This window comes from Panicum virgatum, chromosome 2N, assembly GCF_016808335.1.
Source record: "Panicum virgatum strain AP13 chromosome 2N, P.virgatum_v5, whole genome shotgun sequence".
Classification (NCBI taxonomy): Eukaryota; Viridiplantae; Streptophyta; class Magnoliopsida; order Poales; family Poaceae; genus Panicum; species Panicum virgatum.
Genome location: NC_053146.1, coordinates 13,590,067 through 13,610,934, shown reverse-complemented (window position 1 = coordinate 13,610,934; position 20,868 = coordinate 13,590,067). Strand labels below are relative to the sequence as shown.

The 20,868-nt window shown below is 46.9% G+C and overlaps 1 protein-coding gene and 1 pseudogene across 1 annotated transcript; both read right to left on the bottom strand.

The window, feature by feature from the left end:
• Positions 1–4,465: 4,465 nt before the first annotated feature.
• On the bottom strand, positions 4,466–5,261 carry LOC120659820. Its single transcript, XM_039938065.1, has 2 exons — positions 5,043–5,261; positions 4,466–4,861 (listed from the first exon to the last, which is right to left on the bottom strand). Exons 1-2 carry the CDS (start codon positions 5,180–5,182, stop codon positions 4,714–4,716), a joined length of 288 nt encoding a protein of 95 aa, XP_039793999.1. The 5' UTR covers positions 5,183–5,261; the 3' UTR covers positions 4,466–4,713.
• An 8,177-nt stretch (positions 5,262–13,438) lies between these two features.
• LOC120658730 lies at positions 13,439–18,929 on the bottom strand (annotated as a pseudogene).
• Between the last annotated feature and the right edge of the window lie 1,939 nt (positions 18,930–20,868).

Here is a 20,868-nt window from a genome sequence, read left to right as displayed (position 1 = left end):
AAACAAATCCTATTCCCCTTGAACCAATCTTCCTTACCTAGTTTTCTTTTGTGCACTAGTAGATCACCGGCACTAGCTCCACTTCATGTTGTTCCTTACGGGCCATTTTGCATTGCAATATGACAATTCCACTTCTTTTTTGTCTGGTGTTACCATGAAAACCTAACTTCAATCTTTTACAACATGAAACAAAACTTATTGCATCACCTAGACTTTCTATATTTCACATTGTCTAATGTACCCTAACATGTTATGTCTCATGTGACACCCCAACTCTCCCTCCTATATATGTCCCTGACATATATCTGTCGAGCATCACTACAACACCCTGCTTACAAGTTGACTCCCAACAAAGAATCCTAGATATATAGTATTAGTGATTATAATTAACCATAAATTTATTACCCTCAAAGCAAACATAACAAGTATGTAAAAGGAAGATTATGGGTAAAGATGGAGTAGTTAATTGATAGTTGAGTAGAAATAAATGTAAAAGATAGACACATTTAATGATTGAAACAATTGCTAAGGCTAATCCCAATGGGAGGTTTCATTTTTTTGTTTCCAAGAGTGCCACATCACCAAAATACAAATGAAACTTGGATCTTGGATGAAACTCACTCCAAAATGCATTGTTTTTATATTTGCTATTTCATAGACTCTCATCCCATTTAATTCTAAGACTCATCAAGAATTGGTAACCATGCATACATGGTTTAATCTAGATGAAAGAACTAGTGCCACATCATCTAAATTAGTGGCATGACACTCTGTTTAATGTGCATGAAACTCTCATAAAACCCCCACTGGGAGTGGCCTAACCACTCTCACCATCATATGCCATCATATGTATGTCCATGTACTCATTTATCACTTTGAGTATGTTCATATATTAATTCTAAGATACTTCAAAGAGATATATACAAAAAAATTCAAAAGCATCCCAATTTTTAAATATATTATAATTATACAGTACTACTATATATTAAAAATAAGTATGTCGATATACTCGATGTATGGCCACGTACCAAATGTATATACCATCATATATTGTCTAGTATAATCACATACTTCACATATATACTCTTCGTTGGGTCAGATACATCATACATCATACAACAGAGATTTATTGAGTGGAACAACTTATGTTGAGTTGTATCCAGTATTATACTCAAAATATGAAATTAATATTTTATTACAACCTACTATATTTTAATTGTAGTACACACACACAATAGACTTGCGTTGTCTTTGTGTGCATGAGATATAAGCTATGGAAGAAATTATTCATATTAATCTCAATTATACTTGTGGGTTATTTCCTCACTGATTTCAATTTAGGCTGTAGTATGTAGATATTCAAAATAGATTTGCATTGTCTCTCCTTTTTTGCATGAGATATAAGCTATGCATTAATTTATCACAAATTAATATATATACTATATATATCCCAATTTTATGGGTAAGTTCCCTCATGGATTTCATTCTTAATATAGATATACACAAAACAGACTTTGCGTTGTCTTTGTGCATGAGGCATAAGATCTGGAATAATTTATTACAAATTGATATACATATATATTGTACATATCCTTACAAGGGATGTAAATGGTACGGATATTTTCCAACCGAAAGTCCGACCGAAAGGGACGGATACCAATTTGGATAGTTTTTCTCAAATATCCGGGTACTGTTTCGGATATCAGATATTTAAATCGGATATCGGATTTGGATTTAATATAGCCAATGTCAGGCGGATATCGGATATTTTGGATAGTCAATTCGGATACTAGGTTCGGATAGCTGTATTATTCTAAATATATATACTAATAAAAAATTTGATTTAATCTCTAAAAATTCATAACTAATTCATTTCTAATTAGAAAATATAAAATTAGTATCAAAAGTTTTCTAAAAATACAATCTATCTATTTGTACTATATTGGAGTTGAATCTTATTTATTCCTAGTTTGATAATTAATCTCGCACTCTAGCAATAATTCAACAATGAAAATTAGACTTGTTCTGTCTTTTTTAAAATTCAATATTGTATAATAATTCGAACTCTAGCAATGATTTGACTGCTTCTACCTATTTATGCATGTCATAATTTAGAGTGCCGACGTCATGTAATTGAGTGCTAAAAATGGTATGTGATCTATTATTAATTCGGTTAATCAAGCACGATTTTAGTTTGAATATGGCCTTCTTGAACAGATGAATTGATTCTAGTGCTTGTTAAGTATCATGAATGTAATAAATTATAATGTCGTGAATTGAGTGCCTCCAATATAAGGTATATTACAAGTTAGAATGTCATGTAATTAAAGCTCTCTCATCTACTTCGTAAGTTAGAAACATGCAACTGTTTGTTCATTTGTTTTGTTAAGCATAATCTAGTTAAAATTTGGATTTGTTGGGAGTTCGAATGTTACAACACGTGTGATAATGTTGTCTTTACTCGATATCCGAAGAAATATCCGTATATGATATTAAGCGCATCCGATTCGCTCCGTATTCGATACACATATATTTGTATTCATAATCGAAGCAATCGGCATTCTTATATGTATCCCAGTCTGCCCGTGTTCGAATCCAAATTCGATAGAAAATATGAAAAAATTACAATATTAGTGATATCCATTCGTATCCGATCCGTTTACATCCATAATGTAATCCCTACTGTATGTGTGGGTTTCCTAATGGATTAAATTTCAACTTGCAGTCCGCCGAGACACAAAATGCGTTGTGTTTTTATGTATTACTGCAAATGAATATATCCCAATTATATATGTGAGGCCAGCAAGCTTGTTTTCGATGTTTTTTTTCTCGGACTTAAAGCGATTTTGTGCAATCGGGCCTATGGATGGGCATTCGGGTAACCCGAAAATTTCGGGTCGGATATTTCGGGTTTTTTAAAATTCGGGTTTTTAAAACTCAAACCCGAAATTTGTTTTGAAAAATTAATACCCGACAATTCGGGTACCTAATATTTCGGGTTCGGGTTCGGGTATTCCCGAAATACCCGAAAAATACAATGTATCTTGACTTTGGATCGAACGCTTGCTGCAGATGGATGAGTACAAACCGGATGACCAGCACCGCGTGTACCTGCGCGAGCGTCGAGCCATTGAGGCATCCGCAGACCGCAGGGGCGGATCGCGTGGGGGAGGGGCCAGTTGTTGAGGTTCCCAGGAGTCCTGGCCGCCGCCGGCCGCCGCCGGCCTGCTCGCTGTCGCAAAACTTCCAGCGCAGCTACCAAACATGGAGCACACGCATCCACAGATCCTCTCCACAGCACTCAGGCGATGGCCTCTGAGGCTCTGATCCGGAGGCAGCAAGCTGGCGGAGAAATCAGAGATGTGTTGAGAGAGAGAGAGACGAGTTTCTTTTTGCCTTTTGCGTTTTGACCGGAGGTGGAATGAGGGGATAAGGCTGACGGGGGGCTTGGCTTGGTGTTCTATTGTTGTTGGTGGGCCGTGTAAAGCATGGTAGTAGTGGGCTACTGGGCTGGTTGGGCTGTGAGTATGGTAGGCTTCTTTAATTTCGAGTCCATCGGGTAATTCGGGTACCGGCTGTTAAAACCCGAACTACCCGTAATTATTTCGGGTACCGGGACTTGCTACCCGAAGTAGTGATCGGGTTTTTTGGGCTCGGGTTTTTCGGGTTCGTGCTCGGATTTTTCGAGTTCGGGGTTCGGATTTCGGGTATTCTGCCCACCCATAATCGGGCCTCCTTCCTTCCAACTACTTTTTGCATTTTGCATATAATTGAGCCAGCCATCGAAAAGTGGGCCGTAAACCTCCCGCAATTCAGCCCAGCCAGCGAGCAGGCCATGGTCAAGATAGAGAAAGGCCGCGAACACCGAGTGGCCCAGTCGCTCGCCTCCCCCCGCCCCAACAACGGCCCAATTTCCAACCCACCGGTAGTCCGGCACCAACAGCTGGTACACATGCGGCGCGGCGTTTATTTTTTAGAAAAAAAATTCCCCGACTGGCGCGGAGGAAGCAGCTTCGTGGATTCGTGGGCGCCCGCCAGCCACCGCAGGGCGTCAACAGGCTGGACTGGACGTGCGTGTGGACGCGACGACCGCCCCTCCTTCCGTTTTCTCATTTCACATGCCGCAACGCAGCGTCGGTCGGTGGAGGAAGTACGCAGCCCTCTCTTTCCAACTTGCTCCGCTCGTAAAGGTCGCGCGCGCGCACACATCATCGTCATCAGTTTGTTCAAGAACTCAAAATAGCCAGGTTGAAAAATAAAAATAAAAAATCAGGAAAGCCCGCCCAATCAACGCATATATACAGCTAAAAGAGGGAAGATTCACCCGCAGGAGGACGGACAGATTGCAAAAGACGTATGGTCAGATATGTCAAATTAATTTGGCTGCTAAAGTTATTTGATCAGAACGAGAGCTGGTTAGATGTCAGATTTGACTGCAAAGTTATTCATGTCAGATTTGACTGCAAAGTTATTCGAATTCAAAACTTGTAATGATATGCCTGTTAACAGCCAGCCAGGCTGTCAACATGATGCTGTCATGTTTGTTCTTGTTAAAGATACATGTATATGTTGATAAAAAAAAGTACCGATCGAGAGGACCATTACGGTAACAATAGCAATCAAGAATTAAATGGTTGCGGCCGACCAAATAATCAGCCGTCGGCCGGTAGCAGACCTGCAGGCCGGTGTATATGGAGACGGAGATGGATCGATCTACTTTGGGTCCGCCATCCACGAGTTGATGGACTCCATGATCTCGGGCTTCCTGCCGTCGATGAACTTCCTGAAGCCGTGCTGCGAGTACCTCTCCCCCTCCTCGTGGTTCTCCAGCACGCCGGCAGCCCTCTTCTCCTTGAGAACCCTGCGGCAGGCAGTTCGGATCGGAGATTGTTTTATGTGTAATCATGCATCATCCAAAATTAAAACTAGGTTCGTTCGTTCATGCGTAGCGCGGCGGCGCGCGGGTGGAAACGTACGACGCGCGGATAGGACCGAGGGATCGTGCAAGGGGAAGGAGCGAGAACGAATCGAGAGGTCCTGACCTGACTTCGGGGTTGCCGGTGATGTTGCGGATGAGCTGCATCCCGCAGATGCCGACGGCCGTGCCCGTCGCGAAGAAGAGCGGCCACACCTCGGGCCGGATCCAACGCTTCGACCACGACCCGGCGGCGGCGGACGCCATCGATCCGATCGGCGGAGGGAGGAAGAACAAAAACAGCAGATCTGTTTCGTTCTTTCGTGGCTTGCAAGAATAGCGCCGGCGTGCGGGACTGGCTCGCCTGCCAGCTTATATAGGCGGCCGCCGGGCCGGGCCGGGCCGGGCCTGGGCCTCGCAGCGCCCATTCAGTTGGTAGGGTTTTTTTTTTAAAAAAAGCTCCTACCGAATCGGCCGGGGTTGGACGCGGTGATGGCGAGAGCGAGCGGTTCGGCGGTGGCGGGGGGCACGGGTCGCTCTCACATGCCCAACCAGTTCCGCACGCCAACTTGGCCCAGCCAGATGGTGGGGTCGCCAAGGAGGACAAACCCAATTAGGCGCCGACATTTCCCTTCCACAACCGAACCGGCGCGGCTTGCTGCCTTGCTCCGCCGAAACTTCCCCGCCTGCGTGGGCGGCATTTCTCGCACGCAAAAAAGTACACGCCCAACCTCTCGCGGTCGTTGAACGGCACGCGCGTCGGCGGTCAACGGCTTGCATCTTCGACGAACAATGCAATAAATGGGGTTTTATAATCTTGATTCGAATATTACATCTGACCTTTATACCTATTGCATCTATAATTGTGGTATTGCATCAACCTGCTCATGCCAATTGCATCCTACATTGCTTGCTGCTGCACATCGAAGATCAAAAGAAAAGCAAAGTGTTGATCATTGATTGCTTGGATTATCAAGAATATTTTGATTTATTGATCACAAGACCAGAAGCATAAGACTTATTATTGAGCATATATGGCGGGTTATTCATATGCTCCAAAGCAATATTATTACACCACGCCTGAGATACAACATAGAAATACATCATATGGTTTATGTTAATTATTGTGCTAGTACCACAAATTCTCATATTGATTTGCTAGATATAGTGATAGTGTGCATATTGCATCGGCTAGTCATTATTCAGGTAATGAATTTTATTATGCACATCATGATAATTCTGAAAACTACATGCAAAGGCAATATGTCAAATAATATGCATACTTTGAATTTCGATGCTACTAGCAACATACAACATTTTCATACATCGGCAGCGAAACAAGTTCACGTACCGATGAATAATTATCAAGGCCAAACTAGTATGGTGAGTTTGGCCAACTTTATAAGACACCATGTGCTAATAATTTTAATACTAATCAGAAGATGTTTCACGTGTTTATTCACTGGCAGCAAATTCACAATATTTGACTCTATCTCAGAGCATGCCGATGAATGAGAAAATTTACCGTGCTGATTTTAGTCATCAAGCGAATTATTCTCAAGCATCATACGCTACACAATATATTACTAGAGCAGAGGTTGCATCTACAATTTCAGCACCACATGCAAATTTGAATTCTTATGATTCGGTTCCAAGTGTTATTTTTAACCCAAACTGAATTAATGAAAATTCAGCGACCTTGCATGCATCTTCATACGCTAGCGTAGCAAACATTTTTCCTCGAAATTCAATCCACTCTTCGAATGAATTAGAACAGAAATTGCATGCATCACTTCTATAATAAAGTCAATAAAGCGAAATTCATAGATTTGACATCGGTTAGATCGGGTAGAGATGAGTCTATCCATGGTTTCTTAGAAGATTTAAAGATACTAAAAACCGATGTTTTAATTTGTCTATTTCTGAATGAGATTTGGCTGGTTTGGCTCTTGGTGGTTTATGTTCTCACTTCAAAGAAAAGCTCTAGGGCTATGATTATTTCTCGATTAATCAAATAAAGATTGTTCCGAATTTGTTGTATCACAAGAAGCAAGTCTAGCGGTACAAAAACATGTCAGAGATAATAAAACAGCTATACTTGATTTTTCTAAAGTCAAAGGTGTTGTGCATTTTCTAGTGATTATCATGTTATAGAGCAACAAGTTCTGGTTGAGAAAAGTTTGATTGGTGAAGAACATCGCATTGTCAAAGAACATAGCAATGGAGGCAACAAGGGAACTTTGGCTTGTCAGCAGAAGGTGATTTCCAGCAGCACTGGAAAGACTGGTTTGACCAGCTCTGTAAACCGGTCTGACCAGTCCATAAAAGATGTGAATGTGCGCTGCCATCAAGAGGAGAAGCATGATATCATCCATATCAAAGTTCTACGTCTCTCCAACATATTTGACAAGGTATGCTGCAAAAGTAAATTATTTGATTCCCAATCAGATCATATGGTTTCGTTTCATGCATCTAGTAGAAATATCATTGTGAGTAATCCTAGAAGATCGATTTATGAAGGCAATTTATTTGCTAGCAGCAGAATAATTTCAGATAGTATCAGCCAATGCATTGTGAAAATTAGAAATTCCAATACTAGTAATATTTTGGTATTTAAACTTGTTGTATCATCATTGCAAAAAAATTTCTCTACATGGTTTACTTGTGGTCATTCTGGAATTAAAAGCAAGAAACCAAAACTCAGAAGCATTGTGAAATCCGATGATGATGTATTGATAAGTTCTAAAGCATTGGATATGAGAAGCACTGGAAAAAGTATAGCTGAATGGATTAATTAGAAATATGAACCATTCGTGTGCTCAGCCTTAAAACCTTCTCCACAAAAGCATCGGTTGTGTGATGATTTATTTGATAAATTGCTGGAGAAGAATTTGATCAAACCATTTGATCATCTCTTGATGCAAAAGGAGCAAGAGTATTGCAAGTGATATAATTGATTTGATCATAATACTCAGAATTGTAATATGTTTCACCAAGTTATACAATCAGCTATTAACTTCGGACTATTAAATTTGCTTATGCACAAGAGATGACCAATTGAAATCAGTTGGTCTTGATGACAACATATTACAAAATTGGCCAGCATGGGCCAGTTCATTTAACAATGAAAATCTTGGTGAAAAGGAGGATTATAACTCCTTGAATAATGAGGAAGACATCATCCATAAAATTGCAAGTTGAGGATATTTTCAAGGACAATGAGCTTAGTGAAATTCCTAGAGGCACTGGGGGTGAAGTAGGTTCTATAATCGGATTAGGAACCAGTTACTCCTGCTGTGCTGGCAACACAGGTCAGATCGGTTTGCTCGACCGGTCAGACCGGTAGTGCCAAACAGGTCAGACCTTGATAAGCACAAGGGTAAGAAGTTGAAGCTCAGTTCGATGAACTTCTGGCTAAATATCTTAAAGAGAATAAGGCCAAACGTGCTAATCAGTCAAATGATGTTAAATCATCAAGATTGCCTCCTAAACATAATTCCGAGAGTTGGAATGGGCAAGAGAAAAACTTTCATTTAGCAGCATCATATTCTCCTTGAGAGCATCAATGTCAATTCCATATGCTCCACATCCAACTAGTTTTCATCATTATTCATCGTGGGGGTGGGATGATACATGGGCACATGCTCCTTATTTTAGACCATATCATGTAGAGTATGCAGCTCCAAGAGAACCAGTGCATGCAGGACAGCCACATATTGTGAATGATCATTTTATATCAAAGAATCGTTCTACAGTTCATGAGAAGACAAAGGTTGTCAAGCAGGTTTATGTGGTGAAAAATGATGGCCACAAAAATATAAGTTCAGATCTGAATTCAATTAGTAAGCAGACGATTGTTGCGTTGAGGACTTCACCTATTGATGATGTTGAAAGAAAGGAACATGGCGTGCGTTGAAAGAAAGGAACATGGCGTGCGTTCCTAAAGTGAATATTAGAAACTCAAGGCAAGGATGATGTTCACACATGAATAGCAACACAATTAAAGGAAAGAGAAGGTCTAAGAAACGATCTTCAAATATGAGGTTTGCACCAAATCATCTAAATTATTGGTCAATACATCATCCATTTGATTCACAAATGCCACATATGCCTATGTCATGGACTCCATCCTATAATATGCTTGGCTACCCCTCATATTTTACTTTTTATCCTTGGCTTCCATATGGGTCTTTATATCAAGGAGGGTTGCCATCAGATTATTAGGCATATTAATTAATTGCAATGCGATTGCCATTAATTTAAAAAGCCGAATACCTATGAGATTCTCATGATTCAGTTTTCACATTCATATTTTTTCTCTAATTATTTCAGTTATTTATACTCATGTGGATGGAGTATATATGGCCGATATCTTATTATCGGCCTTAGCAACATGTATAGCCGATGATTGTTTTGGTCATCACGCTAAATTGGTTATTCCCCATTGGGATTTCAATTGTCGTCATCTTGATGATTTGATGTTCGGGGGGGGGGGGGGGGGGAGGGGGGTGTTGACGGTCATTAAGTGTGAAATATGACCGTCAACTATACTCATAAAAGAAGGAAAAACCATACCTCTTACTCGCATATTCGTATCACTAACCTAGCTCCACAGTTGTTTTCGAAGATTTATGTTTTCAGGAGCACAAGTCCGCAATAAGAAGAAAATATGAAGAATACGCAGATAAAGTCGCAGAAGATCGCATCCTGCGTAACACATGCAAAAGAGGCTCACTTGACAGACCACACCGACCAACGAAGCCCTGGCACTGACGTACCAACATCAGGGCCCACTAGGCAGCGTACCAGAGAAAGGCGGTGGCCAGAGGCGGCAAGGTGGGGCCGGTCGAACCCACCCTGGTTCCCGGCCAGGTGCATTTTGGTGGGAGATCAGGTCTTATCCTCTAGAGGTCGGTTAGGGATGTTTCCATGTAAAGAGTTGGCGAGAATCGACCTCAAGCACTATATAAGAGGCCTCCCACCACTCTCTCTCTCACACACCACTTGAAGGCCTCTCTCGCACACTCTCTTGTGACTTGTACTCCTTAGGGTAGTGGAGCTAGGCTAGTATTTCATTTCCCTTAGCGAATCCAGTCGTCCTCGGGGTCGGCGAGCAATCCTCGGCCTCTGGTATGGCTTTGTATTCCGACATTCATTATGATATTCATACTGAGTTTGTTCTTGGTTATCTTGCTATGTTCGTAGCATGCTTAGCCTTGATCTGTGCTTTATCATGTTATACTAGTTGCTTACTTAAACCAGATGATCTGGGTAAGGATATCAGTTTGTTGTGCTTTTGGGCTTACCTGAGTATCTTACCTGTCCATCCGAAGGGTGGGGGACCCGGGGGTGCTAAGGTAGTGACCTCATATGCGGCCATGGTGCCCGGGTATATGGGATCCCTCGGATATGACGGTGCTCCACGGTTTGACTGGGGTAGACCGCAGGTGGTGACAGCCCTGTCGGTCCGCCGGGAAGCTGCTTCTCGGTTAGCGTACTCCCCAACGTTCGGGTATCGTGTAGGAGTTCATGCAAAGATGAAACGGGACTGAATATTCTCCAGTGCGGGTCATTCTCCCCGATGTCCCTAATTTCCCGGCACCTGCAGCTCTAAGCATGTGGCTAACATAACTTATCTGCTAACATGAATAGTATACTAGGATCTGTGCCTAGGCTCCCACTAACCTTAGGTGTGCTTGTTTATTCTTTATTCATGAGAGTTGGTTGTTCTGTGTGTGTCACATTACCCCTGATTATCCTTTATTTATCACTTACCCCTATATAATCAGCAGTCTGCACCTTATTTCATAAAGTCATGGTTATGTAACTAGTAAATATCTTTACACAACCTCGCCATCCCTTGGGAAAATATAAATTACGATACCCTGAATACTTCCGGGTGAAATGCTACAATGGTATATTCGTGCGCTTGCGGATCTTTCTGTAAACATTAAGACATACCAACCCAGCATTTCTAGAGCCGTTGTTAGGGACGAGCTTAACACCCCCATTCCAAAGTGATTGCGCTAAAAATGCCAACAAGGGGGTGGGGGGTTATAAGTTGTGTATTTTTCCGCTATGGATTATATACTTTGTTGAATCGGTTTGAAAGAGTTCTCTAAGGCATTGGTGTTGTTTTATTTAAGAAAGTGATGCTATTTTGAGAAGTATAGCCGGTTTAAATACATTTACACCAATAATTAGGCCGAAGATGAAGTTTTGTATTCGAGCTAGAAATCTTGTAATCCATAGGTGCGAAATATCCAGAAGTGTTTGGTGGTTCAATATTAATAGATGCAGCAAGTACCTAAGTTAAACTAATGCTTATTTGGATCACTAAATTTTTATTATGAGAATGTCTAGATGTGATATCTTGTTTTGACGAATTCATCATTTACCATATACCTAGACTTGTCAGTAATAGAGCTAATATTTTGACGCACCAAACATCTGGCTACATGATTTGAGAAGATCAATTTCATATCAAAGGACCGATATTTGTTGATGCCAAAGAGTGCTCTCTGGACAAACCTGCCCAACCGGCTCATGAGAACGGTCAAGCCGGATTTCAAGAGCGGTCTTATAGCTTGTAAAATTGGTCTAACCATTTTTCCTGCAGAAAACACTTAGTCAGCTATAGTTGCCCAAAATCATAATGCAACCGAGGTTAGTGTTTGGGAAAAAAATTATTGATTATCAACAGAATTATAGCTATATAAAGGTTCATCATTTTACAACAACAACAACAACATAGCCTTTTTTCCCAAGCAAGTTGGGGTAGGCTAGAGATGAAACCCGAAAGAAATAAGTTCAAGGTTCAGGCATATTGATAGCTAGTCTCCAAGCGCTCCTATCCAAAGCTATCTCTTTAGAGATATTCCAATCCTTAAGATCTCTCTTAACCGACTCATCCCATGTCAGTTTAGGTCTACCTCTACCCCTCTTTACATTATCGACCCGCTCAAGAACCCCATTACGCACCGGCGCCTCAGGAGGCCTTCGTTGGACATGTCCAAACCATCTCAGCCGATGCTGGGTAAGTTTCTCCTCAATTGGTGCCACCCCGACCCTATCCTGAATAACTTCGTTCTGGACTCTATCCCTCCTTGTGTGCTCGCAAAACCATTGTAACATCCGCATCTCTGCTACACTCAGTTGCTGGACATGTCGCCTTTTTGTAGGCCAACATTCAACACCGTATAACATCGCTGGACAAATTGCTGTCCTATAGAATTTGCCTTTAAGCTTTTGTGGCACCCTCTTGTCACAAAGGATGCCAGAAGCTTGCCGCCATTTCAACCAGCCAGCTGAAATTCTATGCCTAATATCTTCATCAATGTCGCCATCCTTTTGTAGCACCGATCCTAAATACCGAAAAGTATCCTTCTGGACCACCACTTGCCCATCTAGACTAACGTCTCCCCCCTCATGCCTAGTCGCGCTGAAATCACACATCATGTACTCGGTCTTGGTCCTACTAAGTCTGAACCCTTTCGACTCTAACGTGCGTCTCCACAGCTCTAACTTCCTATTAACCCCTGCCCTACTCTCGTCAACTAGCACCACATCATCAGCAAAGAGCATACACCAAGGGATCTCACCTTGTATATCCCTTGTGACCTCATCCATCACTAAAGCAAATAAATAAGGGCTCAATGCTGACCCCTGGTGTAGGCCTATGTTAATAGGAAAGTCAATGGTGTTGCCATCACATGTCCGGACAAACGTCGTCGCATCCTTGTACATATCCTTAATGAGGGTAATTTACTTAGTTGGGACTTTGTGCTTCTCCAAGGCCCACCACATGACATTTCTCGGTACTTTGTCATATGCCTTCTCAAGGCCAATGAAGACCATGTGCAAGTCCTTCTTCTGCTCCCTATATCTCTCCATCAACTGTCGTATTAAGAAAATCGCCTCCATGGTTGACCTTTCAGGCATGAACCCAAATTGGTTTTGGGTCACACTTGTCACTCTTCTTAGGCGATGCTCGATAACCCTCTCCCAAAGCTTCATCGTATGGCTCATCAGCTTAATCCCACGGTAGTTAGTACAACTTTGAACATCGCCCTTATTTTTGAAGACAGGTACTAATATACTTCTCCTCCATTCTTCCGGCATCTTGTTTGACCGAAAAATGAGATTAAAAAGCTTAGTTAACCATACTATTGCTCTATCTCCTAGGCATCTCCACACCTCAATGGGGATACCATCAGGGCCCATCGCTTTACCTCCCTTCATCCTCTTCAAAGCCTCCCCGATCTCTACCTCCTGAATTCTCCTCACAAAACGTCTGTTGGTATTGTCAAAAGAGTCAGCTAACTCAAGGGTAGGGCCCTCACTCTCCCCATTAAACAACTTGTCGAAGTACTCTCTCCATCTATCCATAATCTCCTCATCCTTCACTAGCAGTCGATCTGTCCCATCCTTAATGCATTTGATTTGGTTGATGTCCCTTGTCTTCCGCTCGCGGATCCTAGCCATCCTATAAATGTCCTTCTCCCCTTCTTTCGTGCCTAGCCTCTGATACAGGTCATCATACGCCTTACCCTTTGCTACACTCACAGCTCACTTTGCAACCCACTTCGCTAATTTATAGCCCTCGATGTTGGCTGCACTCTTGTCAAGGTGGAGGCGCTTGAAACACTCCTTCTTCTCCTTAATAGCCCTTTGCACCTCGTCGTTCCACCACCAGGTGTCTTTCCCCTCCTGTTTGCCTCCCCTACTCACGCCAAACACCTCTGAGGCCACCTTTCGAACACATGTTGCCATCTTTAGCCACATGTCATCTGCGTCTTCTCCTTCTTCCCAAGGCCCCTCACCTAGCATCCTTTCCTTAAACGCTTGTGCCGCTTCCCCTCTAAGCTTCCACCACTTTGTTCTCGCAATCTTGGCACGTTTGTCCCGGTGGACACGTACCCGAAGACGAAAGTCCGCCACCATAAGCTTGTGTTGAGGGACAACACACTCCCCAGGTATCACCTTACAATCTAAGCAATCACGTCTATCCTACCTCCTAGCAAGGATAAAGTCGATCTAGCTCGAGTGTTGTCCACTATGAAACGTCACAAGATGGGATTCTCTCTTCTTAAACATGATATTCGCTATCAACAAGTCGTAGGCTAACGTGAAGTTCAACACATCCTCCCCCTCTTGACTCCTGCTACCATACCCAAAACCCCTGTGCACTCGCTCGAACCCTACATTAGTCGCACCCACATGGCCGTTGAGATCTCCTCCTATGAAGAGTTTCTCGCTGGTAGGCACGATACTAACCATGCTATCTAGATCTTCCCAGAACTGCATCTTGATGCTCTCACTAAGGCCTACCTGAGGGGCATAGGCACTGATCACATTCAAAACCGAACCTCCAACTACCAACCGGATTAGGATAATCCGGTTGCCTTGCCTTCTAACCTCTACCACTCCATCCTTAAGGCTCCTATCAATCAAGATGCCTACACCATTCCTACCCGGAGTTGCTCCCGTGTACCAAAGCTTGAAGCCAGTATCCTCAACCTCCTTCGCCTTCTGGCCCTTCCATTTAGTCTCATGAACGCATAGAATATTTACACGCCTCCTAATTGCTGCATCAACTAGCTCTCGCAACTTAGCCATTAGGGACCCTACGTTCCAGCTACCTATACGAATCCTAGTTGGCTCGGCTAGCTTCCTTACCCTTCGCACCCATCGAGGGAAGTGCAAAGACCCTTTGTCGTGGGATTTTTAGGGTACCCACAGCCGGGTGGCGGAGCGCACCCGCCTATTCCCGGTGAGGGAGGACTCGAGGAAGTACTAGGCGGTTAGGCTAATCTAGCACGGAGGCAAGCACACATGAACTCACGATCTAGAGTGGTTCGGGCCGCCGGAGCGTAATACCCTACATCCACTGGGAGAAGTATTGTTCTTGGTTGTGTATGAACCTATCCTCTACCGGGCCTTGGCCTTTTTCCCAGCCTGAGCCCCCTTCTAGCAGGCGCCCACCCTTTTATAGATCAAGGGGTGCGGATACATTGGTCGTTGAGGCCCCGACAGGTGGGCCAAACGTGACTAAGTAGCATACTGCGCAGAGTACTTAAATGGCTACAGTAGTTGTGAATCTTTTCTCTGATATGCTTCCATGCCCTGCTGGCATTCTGACTCAGGGAGGTCTTCTCTTGTCCCATTAGCAAGGTGCCCGTTGGGGAAACGTAGCTTACGGCATGGCCTATTGAGGCTATTATGTAGGCGTCATAATGGGTGAAGCCGAGCTGTCGTGTCCATCTGTCATGGCAGACTGACAGGCGCGGCGTGGGCGGCGCCAGCGGCTCCACTACACGTCTTGGTAATACGCAATCAATAGTGTCCCTTGGTCAAAGACTTGCCTCGGCTTCTGCTATATCAATGCGGACATCCACCTACCGCAATGAATGTAGTGGAAGGTGAACCTTTAGTATGGAGACCAAGTGGCCTTATATACGTGTCTGTGCTTGCATACACGTGGCAGCCCCGGACCTCCCCGGGGCGGGGTGTCAATTCCTTCCCTTAGTGAGGGGTCTGATTACTATACAGGGGGTCCGGGACTCCGCGGGGGTCCGGACCTCCACGGAAGGTCCGGAGCTCCCGGCTGTTCGGGCTGAGCGCCTGTTTTTCCCGAAACACGTGGTGCTCCAAGACCCTTCCCAGCCGGGGGACGGGTCCGGGACCGTTGTTGGGTGAACAGGGCTCCGGACCGCGGGGATCTGGCTGTTTGGACGTAGTCAAGGATAACCACAAGGCTCATGCCTAGACACAGCAAGAGGGGGTACTCCTGTCCTGGGGTACCGACAGTGGCCCCCGGGCCCACCTCGGGAGAGGTACGAACCCGCGGGTGGGGCCTACTATTGTGATGTGTTTTCACGCAAACTTGATTGCGTCGGTGCGCTCATGCAGAGAGCGGGCACTCCGGACCCCTGAGGCCGGTACACCGGTTGCCAGGTTCAGGTACTAGAGCGCTCTCCACAGGACGATGAAGGTGTAGGCTTAGGGTGCGGAACCAAGCTAAGCGGCTACACAGACCTCGGATCGCCCAGGGAGCAAGCACCACTTCCCGGACCCGGCTCTTGGCGACCGTGGTGAGCGGTCTCCGCCGGAGCGGGCCACCGGAGTGGACTTGAGTCGACCGTGGCGGGCGGTCTCCGCCGGAGCGGGCCACCGGAGTGGACTTGAGTCGACCGTGGCGGGCGGTCTCCGCCGGAGCGGGCCACCGGAGTGGACTTGAGTCGACCGTGGCGGGCGGTCTCCGCCGGAGCGGGCCACCGGAGTGGACTTGAGTCGACCGTGGCGGGCGGTCTCCGCCGGAGCGGGCCACCGGAGTGGACTTGAGTCGAACGTGGCGAGCGGTCTCCGCCGGAGCGGGCCACCGGAGTGGACTTGAGTCGACCGTGGTGAGCAGTCTCCGCCGGAGCGGGCCACCGGAGTGGACTTGAGTCGATCATGGCGAGCGGTCTCCACCGGAGCGGGCCACCGGAGTGGACTTGAGTCATTGCTAACGATCTGATGAAATGTCACCGGTCCTCATAGTAAGGTGCGAGAAACCAAGCCTTATACTAGAAGGGAGCCCGGGACCTCTAAAGACAGCAGTCTCGGATACTAGAGTACTTGTAACAGGGTAGTGAAGTACGTAAACTTAGGGTACATTACCAGGCTAAGCTACGCGGAGCTTCTCTACCCCAGGATACGGATACTACTTCTCCGGTGTAGGTCCTTAGGGGTCCGAACTGCCTTCCAGCTAGAAGGGGTGTCCCTACCTGGTCACAAGCCAGCAACTTAACTTGGATTGTTAGCAATAAAAGGAAGATTCTGCTTAAGGGGAAAGAATAGTTAAACCAAGGCGAATAAACGTAATCAAGGCGGAGCCTAGATAAAATTGAGAAAGAAAATCCCCTTTATTATTGTGGTTGTCATGGTATACATCAGAGGTCGGGATTACGAGGTCGGACCTCTACCGCTCCGGACCGTTTTTTGCCTGTTTGTGTGATAGGGCCAGAGGTCGGGTTTACAAGGTCGGACCTTGACCGCTCTAGACTCACACATAGGCACCACGTTATTACAAAGGAGGAATTCTCTTAGTCTTATCTTAGGAGTAACCTTCGGTTGCATCCTATACATCATGTCCTTCTCTGATTGGAAGTGGTACCGCTACTCCTGGATTCTTCATAGTCGCCGGAGGTGAAGGCACCCCGGATGTGCCTGAACTGCATCATCCAGCATCACCTCGGGAGCTCGGGCGACCATTCCTCGCCTAAGAGCTGTCATATGCTTAGGTAGCATGAGACAAATTCTTTGGCTTTGAATGGGAGAGGCCCCTCTGCCGCCGTCGTCTGCCACCGGGAGCCAGCCCGCCTGCCGCTTGCTGCGGCAGAACCTGGTCTTCCGGCCTGGCGCAGTAGGAGAACGGGTGCTCGTATGGACGAGCACAGGGCGTGGAGAAGGGTGGTCGTTCGCTGGCTTGTCCTTGGTGCTAGCGCCAGGGGCCCCGCACCTGGTGGCGGGGTCCTGTCTGCGGCAGCACCAAGCACCTCGGGTGGTGCCGGAGACGGCACGACGACACGGCCAACTTCCTCCGGGATGGCCGGCTCCAGGCTCCATGTTGAGAGAAAGCCTTGAGCCGACGCCATGCCTCCGCAGAGGAAGCATGGCCGTTGCTTGAGAGAAAACCTTGACCTGACACTGGGATGGCGCGGGGCGGCACGCAACAGGCGTCGCAGTGACAACCTACCTGGCGCGCCAAATGTCGTGGTACTGCAAACCACGGCCGGATGGCGGAAGGCACCCGCCCTAGCCCAGAGGGTGTGTACTTGGGGGTTAGCTAGTTCTAGTTCGATCTCCCTCTCGAACACAATGAACACAGCGGGATTAGAGTGGTTCGGGCCGCCGGAGCGTAATACCCTACATCCACTGTGTGTTGTATTGCCTTCTCTCGAGAGAGTTCGCGAGAGCTTGTGTGTCTGGAGAGCTTGTAGTGCGCAGCGAGCGCCTCCCTTTTATATCTCAAGGGAGGCGCGTACATGGCTGTTGGGTCCCCGACAGGTGGGCCCAATGATGTAGTATAAAATAACGTACTGTTCATACATTATGGCGTAGCAGGCAAAGGAGATCTCTCTCCTAGAATCCCTTGCCTGCTCCTAGAGTCCCTCGTTCATCATGTCTAGGCGCTGTCTTGTCGGGATGATGCCAGACGTAGCTAGTGGCGTCACTTGCCATGTAGCTGAATGGGCTGTGTAGCTTGCGGCGTAGGCGACATGATGAAAAAGTGCCGTGCCGTTGTATCCATTTAATGCTGCAGACGGGCACTGCGCGGGTGCGGCACAGGCGGCTGCACTGTGTACCTTGGTAATATGCGGTGCACAGTGAGGCCTGACAAAAGTTGTCCCGCGTGCCGCGGCGACAGAGCACGCCTCAACCATCCGTATTAAATGCGGTGGGTGGGCGAGTCTCCTAGTGGAGGACTCGCGCACCAGCCCGCGCCCGTGCCTTCGGGACATGTGGCGGCTCCGGACCCCCACGTGGTAAGGGGGTCCGGATGGACGCAGGAGGCCCCGGACCCCTACGGGGGGTCCGAGGCCTCGGCTGTCAGCTCGGAGCTTCCCTTCCTTAGAGACACGTGGCGTCTCCGGACCCATCCCCAGGCGGGGAACGGGTCCGGGGCCGTTGGCCTGGTGAGGAAAGAGCCTGACCTGTGGGGCCTGGCTACTTCGTCCTTTGCGCGTAGTTACGGATAACTACGCGGGTCCTGCCTTGTCGCAGTAAGAGTGGGTATCCCTGCTACAGGGTACCGACACCCTTGCTCATTTTTCACTACACCCGGGCGTAGATGTAGCGCGCCATTCAGGTGACGACCCGACCCTTGCTCACTTATCATTGTACCCAGGTCACGATACGATGCGCCCTTGGGGGGATGGCGACCCGGCCCTTGCCCATTTATCACCACACCCGGGTTCCGATGTAGCGCGTCCCTAAGAGGGTTATGCCCCCAATGAGTTTCTTGTGGGTTTCAAATCCATTAGAGTGGCTATTTTTTTATGCTGGTTTGCCAAAATCTAACGCAACCCTCCTCCTTTACCCGGGCTTGGGACCGGCTATGCTAAGACGACTCAGGAGAGAGAGAGTCTTCCAGTCAACATAGGCGGAGTTAGGTTCATCATTTTACATTCAGTTATATTTTGAGTTATGCCATTAAGATGCCGAAGGTTAGAACTTGATAATAGCTTAATCTTGGCCATTTGCATCATGATTGTGGCATATTCATTCATGAGGTCGATTGCAATATTTTACACTAATAAGCATGGCGAATATGGTTCTTTTATTCTAGCTAGAGATTTATGATTCATTGATATAAGGTTGGTGGATACTATCTTTAGTTATTATATGCATTCAGTCTTAAATTTGGTAGACATTGTAATGGCCGAACGAACAACTCGACGCGCCCTGACTTGTCCTCTTCCATGATCGAAGGGCCTCCGCGCAGGTGCAGACGTGTCGTGGTTGTGGGGTGGGGACTGGGGAGGGGCGTTTCTGATTAGGGATGGCAATGGGTCGGGTGGAGTGCCTGGGCACCCAAGACCGAAACCCAAACTTGAAACCCAAATCCGACCCGAACTCAATTCGGGTGGGATTTCATCCCCAAAATCGCGGATACCCAAAACCCAACGGATAATCCGAAACCCGAAATTTTCTACAAGCCAGCATTCCTATTTAGCCCATCTTCTCGGCCCAACCCCGCGAGCCGCACCCAAGAGCCCAACCCTCCGGAACCCTAGCCTCTCATGCTATCACTCAATCTCTCTCTCTCTCTCTCTCTCTCTCTCTCTCTCTCTCTCTCTCTCTCTCTCGTCTCACCTCCCGGTCTGCGCCGTCGCCGCCCCCAGGCCACTGCTACCCCCAGGCCGCTGCTGACCCTAGGCCACCGTCGCCCCAAAGCCCACAGTCGGGCGTTGTCGCCCCCAAGGTCGTAGTCGGCCGCCACTGCCATAGGCGAGGCCGGTGCGGCCTAGAGAGGTGCCAAGGTCACCGAGGTCGTGTTGGGTGCGGTCTTGGGGTGAGGGCAGACCACGAACAGGAGGCTAGGGTGTGGGGGCCGAGCCGACCGCGGATAGGAGGCCGATGAGCGGTGCGGCCGCTATGCGGGTTGCTACTGCAGTGGCGGCGTAGCCTCTGCGGTGTGCGGGGCGCGGGCGGCCGCTGGCCCACCAACGTGCTGTGCGGTCGCTGGGTGCGGGGGCCGACGGGTGGGCGCATGTGTGAGCACGACCGGCCAAGGAGTCGAGCGTGATGCCGGGCCGCCAGAATTGGTGAGAGATTGAGGAGGGGGCGTGATGGGTGAGGCCGTGAGGGAGGGGGGCGGCCTGAGGGTGATTGGAGGATGGGTGAGGAGATTTCATCTTATATATTTAGGGTTGTTAGGTGGGTTTTTATTGGGCCAATTGTTTCGGTGGCCCGATGGAGCTCCACGGGTAGAATTTAGGATCCGCCCCAAACCCGAACTTTTTCGGGTATTCCAACCCGCAAATCCGCGAGCGCAAAACAGAATCCAAATCTGAAACCCACGAACCCAAAATCCATGAATACCCGCTCTGAACCCGCCCCGCTGCCATCCTTATTTCTGCTACGCGCGCCAGTCCGCCAGCAGCCTCGTGTTCGTTGATGGCTTGAAGCTGGCGTGTGAAGCATCATGAGCTACTACAGAGGTGGGGCGTCGGCCGAGCACTACTGTGGGCTACTGGCATGGCAGGGGCCCAAACTTGATCCCAATCTCCGATCCATTGTACCAGCCCAGCCCACCGGAAGAATTCAAGAACAAACACACAACTAGAGTCTTCTGCACAAAAATGTAATTTTCCATCTCTGCAGCATTAAAATTTCTTTTCCGGATTTTCCAACTATTATTCAAGTGAAAATAATTGTCAGTAATCAAATTTGTGGTAAATATTAGA

What these genes read in the sequence shown, in the direction of transcription:
- LOC120659820 (XM_039938065.1), bottom strand. Translation starts at nt 5,182, where the DNA reads ATGGCGTCCGCCGCCGCCGGGTCGTGGTCGAAGCGTTGGATCCGGCCC. An exon ending in ACCGGCAACCCCGAAGTCAG is followed by an intron (nt 4,862 to 5,042) that starts GTCAGGACCTCT and finishes TGCCTGCCGCAG; the next exon opens with GGTTCTCAAGGAGAAGAGGG.